Below are 11810 nucleotides of genomic sequence, written 5' to 3' on the forward strand. Positions count from 1 at the left end.
AGTACCATTTATCTACACACACACGTGGTCAGTAGATAATGAGTGAATTTTAATTTATCAGTGAACTATCCCTTTAAGCCCAATGACACAAATTGTGTTGGCTCTACAAAATAAAGTGTGATTGATTGACATTCTACACTTTGTTATATCCTGTAAGTACATTTCAATACGACCCGGACTCGTGCAGCTGCTCGTGCTGTCGGAGTTGGACGTCACCTCCCAGGGCAGCGCCTCCCTGCAGTTCCCGCCGGGGTCCGCCAGGCGGAGTCGTCTCGGGTACCAGAGGCAGGTGCGCCGAGGTGAAGCGGACGCGGGGAGCTCGGGTGTTTCCGTCGCGGCTCGGCTCTGAACCGCGGCGAACGGGGGGAATGCGGCTCGGCGGACGGTCGCTGGCCACTCGGCGGAGATGTGCGCACGGAGCGGGGAGCGCCCGGCGGCCGGCTGCGGTCCCAGTTAACCGGCTGTTTGTGGGGATGAGGGCGGGAGGGAGCCCCGGTCGCTCGGAGCAGGGTTAGCTGGGGGGGGCGGGGGTGTTGTTGTTTTTTTTTTTTACCCTCCCCGGGAATTTTCTGCCTCTCGTCGGGGAGACGGAATGCGAGAGGAGCCGAGGAGGAGTCCCCAGCTCCGGGGAGCCACGCACTGCAGGCAGCGTGAGTATGAGCACAGCCCCCGAGGGGGGACATACCCCCGGGGGACAGACACCCCGGGGGGACACGGGAATCACACCTCAACTTTTCACGGACCTATTTTATTTCATCTTTTCCACACAAAAAAAAAATCAGCCTCATCTGTTATTTAACCACAGATTATTATTATGAATCTCCTTGTTGTGGAGTGTTCAGGGGGAGGAAAACTGATATTTATCTTTATTGATTATCGATGTGTAACAATCACCTGAAAACACCTGCGGACGCGCACAGGCCGAGTCCGCAGCTTTTCACGCGGCGCCTCGCGACTCCTCAGCGGATTAATTCCTGAGGATTTCTTCCTGCCTTTTGTTGGTACGGCGGTTGCCACTGACGACCACTGAGGCCGAAGTCGTAAACAGACGTACTGACGCGAAATAAAGCGCAAGAACCGCAGAGATCACAAGTTGCGTGCGATTTTTTTATTTTTTATTTTCCCATTGCGTGTTTCTGGTCTGCGCGTGTTTTCCCTCACGCAGGGTTTGATCGTGACCTTCCCTCAGGCAAGGCAAGGACAGACAGAGGAAGTCAAGAAGCTGCTGGAGAAGTTGGAGTGTGTGTGTGACGTGGTTACCAAATGCAACACAACCCCTGTAAGGTCACCAAAAGAAAACACACACAACCCACCACCAGTGCAACATTCAGGCCTTTGAGTGTGTTTCTTTGTGTGGAGGTGTAGGAGGGGTTTGTTGGGCCCAGGATTGAGTTAACTGCGGCCAAGTGGCCAGATTACTGCGGATTAGCAGGCATTTAAAATAGTCACGTTATCCCACCGGTGCCTGCAGAGTCAGCTAGAACAACACCTTTTAGGCCCGGCTCCAGATATTTGCTGAAAATGAATCATTTATTAATGTATGTGGAGTAACTGAGGGGAGGTGTTGCCCTTTTTTCCCCTGTGGCCGTGATATGTTCCCGGTGTCAACAACCTGCGTTAAAGAGTTCATCCGAAAGCAAAGATTGAGCCGTGACTCACCTCCTGCAGGGACAGACATGCATGACCTGGATGCAGGCAGAGGAAGAGTTCCCCTGCCTTTCAACCATATTCACCAGTTTCACCAAGTTATATGTTCAGTTTGAATCACATCAACTGGTGGAAGGCATTGATTAGTGCAGAATACAAGGGATATATTGTCCATCTTTTCCTATGTCCTAAAATGGGACAGTGTTTAGTTTAAAAAACGTATCGAGGTAATGACGTCTGATCTACTGAGCGGGCCACATGGTTTTCATAGTGCTGCCATACAAACCAGTAGTAGCCAGTCAGATTCACCTTCAGCCTCAGCGTTCCATCAAGTTCGGCCTGTGTCGATGATTAAAAGGACAAAACACTTGATGACGCTCAAGTGCACAAAGTTATGTCCCTAACATCCGCTGGTAGTTTCTAACAGCTGCTAACATCTAATGGTAACTTAATTTGTGCAGGAGACCTTCAAACACATAAGTCCTATTGGAAAATGCATGTAGGAAAATCTGAAATGAAAGATAAAGGAAAACAAATATTAGTGGGCTGATCAATGCCAACGATTTTGATGCTCACTTCATCATGGAAGTTGTAAATCAAGCAATAAATGCCAAGTATTCGCTGATTACAAAGTCTCAAACGTGACATCTTATCCTGCTTCTCTGTTCTATATCACTGTAAAGTGAAAACTGAAGAGTGACTCACCTGCTGCTGCAGGGACACCGGCTGGAGACAGAGCTGTGTGTGTGTGTGTGTGTGTGTGTGGAGGGAGAAATACACAACCTGGCTGCAGAGAGAGGAAGAGTTTATACCTGAAATCCACCAGTTTCTACCAAGTTGTATATTCAGTTTAACAAAAGAACAGGGAGGAACATGCATGTAGAAAACTGACGAATGACAGACGACGCAGCAAGGCAAAAAAATATGAAATATTAGAGAGCTGATAAATCGATTAACAGTCAAAAGGAAAGGGCAACACTTTCTAAACACATTCTATATCCCTGCAAAGTGAAAACTGAAGAGTGACTCGCCTCCTGCAGGGACACTGACTGGAACCAGAGCTGTTTATCGGAGGGAGAAATGCATGACCTGGATACAAGCAGCGGAAGAGTTTATCCCTGTGACCGATATCCACCAGTATGTGTTTTATTTTTTACAAGATAGCCGGGGAGAAAAATGTAGGAAAACAAGACGAGCGAAAGACGATGCAGCGAAGCAAACATCTGAAATATTATAAAGCTGATCAATCGTTTGAACAGTCAGAAGAAGATATTTTGCCTATACCCATTTTTCAATTTAACATAGGATATAAACATATTGGACCCCAAAACACATCACATGATTTGATTGTTAGAAATAGATAATTTTTTAAGTGCAATGCAACTTATTCTCTTCTCTCTTTTGCTGGTTTTCTTTGCTTTTTATTCTTGTAAATTGAATAATTTTGAGTTCTGAACTTTTGCAAGATATTTAAGCTGTAGCTTTGGACTTGTCCATGTTTTATACACCAAATAATAAGTTGTTCAAAAGAAATCAGTTAACAATTGCACCCCTATTGTAAGATGTCAGAAATCAAATACAGACACAACTGTAACGGGCCCTGATCTGAGGTGTCCACTGTCTCAGCCTGGACATCTGTGGTTGGTTCCAACAAACCCGGGTTGGAAAATTGGTTCTTCAGGCAGCGTGATGTTGATTTGCAGTTTGGACTCTGGTGTGAAAACAGCTGAGCTCAGTCGAGAAGTCATTTAGAAGCTGAAAGCCACAGCAGAATGATATGAGTCCCAGAGGTTTCCTCCGTGATCCAGAACTCAACGAGGGGAAACTTCAGTGTTGCTGTGAAGTGACATTAATCTTGTCTCTTTTTCCTCCAGTGTGAGAGGTGACGGTGAAATGAAAAGCAAAGCCTCTGACACTCAACTCTAAACCTTTAGAGCTGCTGCAGATAGAGGTGACGACACGTGACTGCATCAAGGTACTTTGTAAAAATATATATATCGCCTTTCATGCATGTCCATGTGGGCTTTTAACCTCTGTAGATATTGAATCCTGTACTGTGGTTTCAAACAAAGCCTTTAAATGTGTTTTTCTTACTCACCAGTTGTGAAGTGTGTGTGGAACCAACAGCAGCATCATGTTCTACGGTTCTTCCTCTGGGGCGAGTATGTCCCTGCCGTCCAAGAGTCGCCTGAAGCGCCAGAGCAGGACCTTCACTCAGGTACATGCACGCACACGCACACACACACACACACACACACACACACACACACACACACACACACACACACACACACACACACACACACACACACACACACACACACACAAACTGAGTGACTACCCAGCTGAATAGAGGTAAAAATAAATGTTGAAAACAAACACCAGAAAATAGTTAATACTGTATTTATTGAACTGCCTGGCTTTGCACTATATCTAAATATGTTGTTTGACATGTAATCACAGGTCACTTCACATTAAATACAAAAATAACATATTCTTTACTTAGTGAAATTTATCCCTGTAGATGAATGTGAGTGCATTGGTTTAATTGTAGGGATTCTTGGTCAGCCAGCACCATTTTGGACTGAAGTACGTGAACAGCTATTGGTTGGACATCCATGAACTTTGGTTGAGATTTGCACTAATACAAAATAATATTAATAGCAGTGGATGAATCCTGCTGACATTCACGTTCCCGCGGTTCTGAATGAAACGTCTGTTTGTTCCTCTCAGGATGAATCATGAGAACTTTTGGTGATCTGTCACAATCACCTGGAACTTTACTTTACTTTATCAAGTTGACTGAATACCTGTTAAACATCAGCTTTTTTGACTCTGTCACTGAGTATGTTTGCATGCTGATGTTAGCGTTTAGCTCAAAGCAGCACTGTGTCTTCGTGCAGCCTCACAGAGCTGCTGGCATGTCTATAGATTCTTATTCTGGTTAACATGTAGTTTTTAAGAACTGTGAAAACTACAATTGAAATCAATTATTCATCTCCAGTTTATTGAGGCCGCAGAAATGAGACCTATGCATATCGCCCATCCTCAGCAGGTCCTCACGGTTGAACGCCCAATCAGTGAACTGACCCTTTATTATACAGGGACACATGTACTGTACACGATGTCTGTGACACTCTGGCCCTGCGGGACATCCATTGTTGTCTGTCTGTTCTCCAGGTCCTGTACCGTACTCTGAGCTACAGAGATCGTGTTCCAGCAGAAACTGGAACAAACACCCGAGGGGACCGGCGCTCCACGACCGAACCCCCAGAGCGACCAGCGGACGACCCGGCTGAACTCTCCACGCAGAGCTCGGCCCCCGGGGTGCTGAAGATTTTTGGAGATGAAATTTGTGCCGGTGCCAACTACAAGAGCGTCCTGGCCACGCCACGCTCCAGTGCACATGAACTGGTCAAAGAGGCACTCGAACGTTACTCGCTCAACAAGGATGCTGCCCACACGTACGTCCTGTGCGATGTGATCGGACATTTGGAGGGGGGAAGTGAGATAGAGGGAAGTGTGATAGGGGGAAGTGTGATAGGGGGAGGCGGGATAGGGGGAGGCGGGTGGCGGACTGAGTGCTTGCGTGCACTGGGAGACAATGAAAAGCCGCTGTTGCTCCAAGAGCTGTGGAAGCCCAGAGAAGGACACGCTCGCAGATTCGAGCTGCGCCGGAGAGCAGAGGTGGAGGAGCTCAACGCCAAGGAGAAGGACACCATCACTGCTGGTGAGGAAACACACAAACAGGGACACGTAAACACAAACAGGCACACACACTCGTCAGATAGACAAGGGACACACATACAAAGCTGTGCGAACACACACACAGCAGCTGGTCTAACTCCCGTCCTTTCTTAACATGTCAAACTCAGCAGAAAAGCACAGCTCGTTAGCTCCTCTGCAGAGTGTGTGTGTGTGTGTGTGTGTGTGTGTGTGTGAGTGTGTGTGTGTGTGTGTGTGTGTGTGTGTGTGTGTGTGTGTGTGATGCAGAATAAGACTTTTTGTCAGTTATTATCTTCTAGATATTATTTCTGTAAGATTACCAGTGTTTGTTTTAAATGGAGCTGCTCTCCTGTGAAGACATTGTCTCATCCCAGATTCTTTTACACACACACGCACACACACTGTCATCTGCAATTAACACACACACACACACAGACACACACACTCACACAGTGCAGTAGAATTGCATGGACAGCTGGTCGATTGATTGAGTGAAAGCTGAATCCTTTTGCAACCGAAGGTGTGGATTTGTGTTGGTGTTTTCATGAATGACACATTTCTACCACAATGTTCTGGCTCAAACCTCAACCTTGTATTGTCAAGTGATTTTTTTTTTAAGTTCCCACGAGAGACTGACTGATATAAACTTCAATAGAAAATATGGAAACAATTCGAATTCACACTCAGGAAAACAGCTGTTGTGTCTTAACATCTGCATTGCAGTGTATATGAATCTATGTCTATCATGCAATGACCTTTATGTGAAATTTACTGATTGATTCCAGCTACACACACACACACACACACACACACACACACACACACACACACACACACACACACACACACACACACACACACACACACACACACACACTCATCCCTGTGCATCCTGCCCAAGACATTCACAAGCATCCCGTTGGTGAACAGCCGTGTTCCGAGAGATTCAGAGCAAGTATTTCCAGCCTCACAGTCAGAGATAGCACTTTGCAGCAGCACATAATGTCTCATGAGGCATGCCAGGGTTTGCTGGTTGCTATGTCAACTTCTGTGGAAGCCAGAGTCAGTCAGCAGTCTCCTTCACTGTTCTTCAGTGTGGTGTGAGGTCCAGCTGTATATTCAGACGGCAGAGAAGACAAGCATGAGACCCTGAGAGGATGAGGCTGGTGGTTGTGTACATATTTCTAACGGTCAACAAATCCGAGGAGACCCAGGAAACGTGTGATGCAAGATTAGATTGTCTCCATAGTGTCTTTCTATCAATGTGTTTTAATCTGCATTGTCAATCTGTGCATGAAAAAGACCCGACACCATTTGGTACGACGCGATAAAGTTACGAGATACTAGTAATCCGTCAAGGGGGAAACTGAACGTGACCTTACACATAGGACAGACAACAGGCAAGAGAAAATCCTACATGTCTCAAGGCAGTACAGCAAACTACCTACTATCAATGTGACGACAACGTATTCATGCAGTAAACACCATCATCACCACAATCCTCAGTACAAGCATCTTCCTAATCCTCCAGAAAAAAGTACAATTATTGCAAAAAAAAGTTGGCGAACCAATAACAACGAAATGCAAAGTGCAAGTGCAGTGGAAACCGACTTGGCAAATAAATCACGCAGGTACACGAAGCATGACTTTAACGTCCACTGAAGTGGAAACACATGCTCTCGTTCATGTTTCCTTGTTTTTAATGTTTCTTCTTCCTGCAGTTTTCAGCAAAAACTTCCCAAAGCGGTAAATTCTGAATTATTTGGAGATTGGCCCGGTGCAGTTTGGGTATTTAGGGCAGGATGGTGAATGTTGGGATTGACTCGAAATAAACTGCAGTTTTCATTGTAGTGGAAGAACAGCCAGCTTAACACTGTGACTTACTGGTGTATTTTTAACACACACACACACACACACACACACACACACACACACACACACACACACACACACACACACACACAGATGTTTATCATATGTAAAATATAGATAACCACCAGCCCAAATGTTTTTCTTTTAAAAAACATTCTCTCATATTTACTGTGCTTAAAAGTGAGAGCAATCATTTATGCAGCTTATTCTTTTTTTTTATTTACCATTTGAAAATATCCGCCAAAGTGCCTTCTGTGATAAAACCGCTTTAACCAATACACACATATCATTTTCACACTAACCCTTCCTCTATTGTGTTGAAGTGTTAAAAAACCTCACATACCTTGAGATTCCCTTTGTTTCTCTCTTTCCTTCTTTTATATATCTCTCCAACTCTTCTGTCTTTTTCCCTTCGGGGGATGTGCGAGCGTGCATGTGCATGTGTGGATTGTGTTTCTTCTACTTTTTTTTTACAATGAGATGGCACTTTTAAAGGTCGACGGGATTTTCGATGAATAGGTGAACACGCCAAATTCTGTGAAGACAAAAACAAGTGAATTGGACTCATAAAAAAAAACACAACAGAGATATTAGTATGTTGATTTGACAGTGATATAATGGGAGGAAAATCCTGTTCTTCACACCTTTAACTGTGTATCTCTTCCTCTAACTGGTGATGTGACTCAGTAGAAACACCACAGACCCTTTCTGCTCCACAGTGCACACCTGTCTTGAGGTGTGCGGATGGTGTGTGTGTGTGTTTTTTTTATGGGGGTTATTCTCTGCTTTGCTTGGTGTTTTGGAGAGGAGGGTGTTTTCTCAGCCTCCTAACCCCTCCCACCCTGCTGTAGGCTCCAAAACCCCCCAATTCCTGGCGGCTCTAATGGGTCGGTCCGGACTTGGCAAACACAGGAGCTCCCCCCTACGGTGTGGTCGAGTGGTACAATCCAGCTCTAAAGGTGGGGACTGGTCTCAGGTAGGGTGGCTGTCAGTCATTGCCATGGAGACCACCTTTACCTGCGTTGTCACCAGCACCACTCCCATTACCAACGATTCAACCAGTCTGAGTGTGTGTGTGTGAGACATTGCATGGCCTCAAAATCCTCAAGTTAAAACCATGAGGAGCTTCTGGGTTCACGTCTCATCAGGGTCACTGTCGTCAGTCCTGCTCCATCCATTGACTTCATCTGACTGGTTTTACTCAGTTTCCACTCCGCTCACACATGAAGACACTTTGTCCAGCCGTCACTCATGAGTCAAACGTGCCAACGCTGCATCTCATGGTCTTTTCTTTTGTGTCCTCAACTTTTTCCTGCTCCATCTCTTCCTTTTGCTTCTTATTACTCTCCACCTGTTCCCCCTCTTGCCTCCCACCCTCTCTCCCTCCTTCTTTTCTATTCCTCTCCACCTCCCTGTAGACATCAACGCCCAGGCTCGTAAGCTCCAGAGGAACAGGGCGAAGGGGACGCTGACACTGCCCCGATCCAGCAACTCATCCCTCTGCCGCAGCCTCAGTGAAACCAGCCTCAACCAGGTGGGGACTCCCACAGAAGCTTAGTCGGGATGATTGATTGTTATTATTAATGGGGCTGTTATCAGCCTGGCTCAAGTCCTGAACGCTTTTTGTGTGTGTGTGTGTGTGTGTGTGTGTGTTTTCAGCTGGGAGTCGGAGATGAGCCCAAACGTTATTACTCTACTCTGCCTGGGCCCTTAAGAGCCCGAGAACGTGAGGTGGCCTCCAGTGGCCGGAGGAAAGAGGAGGGGAGTCAGGGAGGAGGAGGGGGGGTGAGGCACTCTCTCTACCAGTCGCCACATCTCCTCCTGCTGCAGGGATACAATCGCCAGGTGAAGACAGTAAAAGATATTCCTGTGTTTTTGCACCAGACGTCTGATGCGTCTGATCGTATTGTGACGTTAACTGTGTGATGTGTTGCAGGACTGTCTGGTTTACCTGCTGAACAGAGAGCAGCACACAGTCGGCCAGGAGACTCCATCAGCTCGCCCCAACATCTGCCTGTTCTCTCCTGACATCCTGCCTCTCCACTGCCGCTTGCGCAGAGTCCCCGCACCCCGTCGCCATGCCAACAACAACAAGGGGGATGAGTTGGCGGAGAACCAACGCTCCTGTGTTGCTGTTGAGCCCGTCCTCCACGCCACCGTTCTGGTGAACTTTTCCCGCTGCGAGCGTTCCACGACGCTGCGACACGGTGACCTCCTCTCATTTGGATCGCATTACATCTTCTTGTACAAGGACCCTACGGGCGCTAAGCCTCTGCCTGCTCAGACCTTGGCACGCCTTCGCACCCTGGGACAGCTTTACGATGCAGGCATGGAGGAAGCAGAGGGCGGTGCCCAGACTTGTAAGATGTGTGGTTCTGTGCTGAAGGACAGAGCAGCGAATGTGTTGAGCGCTCCGGCGGTCCGACGCAGCTTCAAACCTCACCTGGTGAAACCCCGCAGCGTGGGGACAACAGCAGGAGGTCCCCTTAGTGTGTCAGGAGTGGAAGGAGGCGGAGGCGGAGGCGGAGGCGGAGGCGGAGGCGGAGGAGGAGGAGGAGGAGGAGGCGGAGGAGGCGGAGGAGGAGGAGGAGTGGGAGGAGGTGGAGGAGGCGGAGGAGTGGGAGTGGGAGGAAGAGGTCAGAAAAGGAGGCTACAACTGGAGTTTGACCAGGGTCATGAAGACCAGCTGTTGAGCAGAATTGTGGGTCTCATTGAACCTGGAGGTGAGTTCTCTGATTTACAAGAGAATATAGAAAATGTAACTTCACTTGACTGTTTCATTATGTTCTCACCTCTAGTGGATCTCACCATGTAGATAGTTTGGGTTTTATTTGCTCAAATATTTCAGATATCTTTTTCCAACATTCCTGCTGCCACAATATTAAAGAGGAGGTGCATTGTTCATATGTGAAAGTCCAGAGAATATCCAGACCCAATAGTTTGCACATTTTCCGGATAAGGAGGTTTTAAAGCCACTCTCTGCGATAGCACCCCAGTTTCTTTACCCACCTTCTCACCAGTCACTCATTTACATTGTCTGTGTGCTGTTCAGAGTTTTATTGTGGTAATTTGTGCTGATTAGTATTTGATGTACTTTTATTTTGAAATCTAGGCCTATTACATGAATGAGTGCAAACCTCCACCAAGGCTCAACAGTCTCCTTGCACACACTCATAGATATCACTTCCCTAAATCTGTTTGAATTATTCAGATCAATACATTTTTCCCTGGTAAATTGGTGAAAATGTTGACATAACTTAGAGTAAAAGAAAGTGGAAAATAATAATCTCTGGATCCGTCCCCTGGTCCGGATCTGCACCAAAACTCAATGGGTTCCTCCCAGATCCTTCTACCACGTTTCTTTGAAAGCCATTCCGATGTTTTTTGTGTAATCTTGCTAACAAACATGGACAGGGGTGAAAACATAACCTCCTTTGCAGAGGTAGAAATGAGGGCTGGAATGAGGTTGTCAGGTTTTATTATCCTCAGGTAGAATTCATCACACAGGGACACGGGAACGGTTCAACACTAAATATTGAAGCGTAAGAGGGAGATGAGGAAAAAATGGTTAAAAGGCATTAATCAATGTCTGTTTCCTGAGAGTAAGATTCTCATTTCATCCATCAACGTTTTACTCTCAAACGGTATAGATATTAAACAGTGAATATAGAATCGATCCATTTAAAAATTACATTTAAAAACCAACATGTCTTTCCAGTATCAGTGTGTTACTCATGATACTGGTCTTAGCTAGAGAATAGTGCCAGTGAAGCCTGTGCTTTTAAAAACACTCTGAGCTACAGGACTAGATACAAGTCCACTAAAGGTAAATGACAACACATATTTTATCACAACTGGGATCAACCGAGTTTGGAAACCTTGTGTTTCTCCCAGGAGACGACCACAAGCTGACGCCAGCCTACCTGCTGTGTCTGTGCATACAGCACTCTGCCTCGACCTTCCCTCCTGGGAGCTTTGGAAAACTGCTGCTCAAGATCGTCCGGCGAATCCAGACCATCGCATGGGTCAGTTGACTGTCTGTCTGTTTGTCTGTCTCTCTGTGTCTGTGGTCTCTGATTAAGATGACCTCACGTGGAGGGAAACTGTGTCAGGTCAGGTGAAGAGGTGACAGGGTTGTATTTCACCTGGATTGTACTGTGTTACAGACACACATACACACACGCACACGCACACACACACACACACACACACACACACACACACACACACACACAGACACACACAATGTTCTCGGACTAGACTATGACTTGTCTCTGTCCAGAGCGATAAATGTCCGAGAAAGTGAAATGAAGTTTAGGTTTTTCTTTTACAAAAGAAAAAAGCTTGCAAACAGGGCAGTGGGTGTTTTTTTATTTTAAAATATCAGTGCCAAGGGTTTTTTATTTCAAAAATATATAAAATGTGTATAGGAGTGGTCTCTTGTTTCAGATTAGTTGGCCCACTTGTGCTATTTAACAAGGCTGAAAACCCAAACTAAAGCTTGTCTACCTTGTCAAGGTCAAATGTTTTATAGTTTCTGAAAATATGGGTTGGGGGCTTTCGTT

At 46.2% G+C, this 11810-nt stretch overlaps 1 protein-coding gene across 3 annotated transcripts in view; it reads left to right on the top strand.

Annotated features, from left to right (window-relative positions):
• Nucleotides 1–325: 325 nt before the first annotated feature.
• Nucleotides 326–11810, top strand: part of radil (Ras association and DIL domains) — a 24107-nt gene continuing 12622 nt past the window's right edge. Inside the window, exons 1-9 of one of the 3 annotated variants that reach the window (XM_034592715.1) lie at nt 327–650; nt 3522–3622; nt 3749–3865; nt 4828–5377; nt 8097–8204; nt 8664–8779; nt 8905–9090; nt 9182–9968; nt 11140–11270. In XM_034592715.1, the coding sequence (XP_034448606.1) occupies nt 3782–3865; nt 4828–5377; nt 8097–8204; nt 8664–8779; nt 8905–9090; nt 9182–9968; nt 11140–11270 (1962 nt within the window). In that variant the 5' untranslated portion in view covers nt 327–650; nt 3522–3622; nt 3749–3781. Of the gene's footprint in view, nt 651–3521; nt 3623–3748; nt 3866–4827; nt 5378–8096; nt 8205–8663; nt 8780–8904; nt 9091–9181; nt 9969–11139; nt 11271–11810 lie in introns of all 3 variants that reach the window. The other 2 variants (XM_034592724.1, XM_034592733.1) reach the window with 2 other exon arrangements.

Source organism: Hippoglossus hippoglossus, chromosome 1 (genome assembly GCF_009819705.1).
Source record: "Hippoglossus hippoglossus isolate fHipHip1 chromosome 1, fHipHip1.pri, whole genome shotgun sequence".
Lineage (NCBI taxonomy): Eukaryota > Metazoa > Chordata > Actinopteri > Pleuronectiformes > Pleuronectidae > Hippoglossus > Hippoglossus hippoglossus.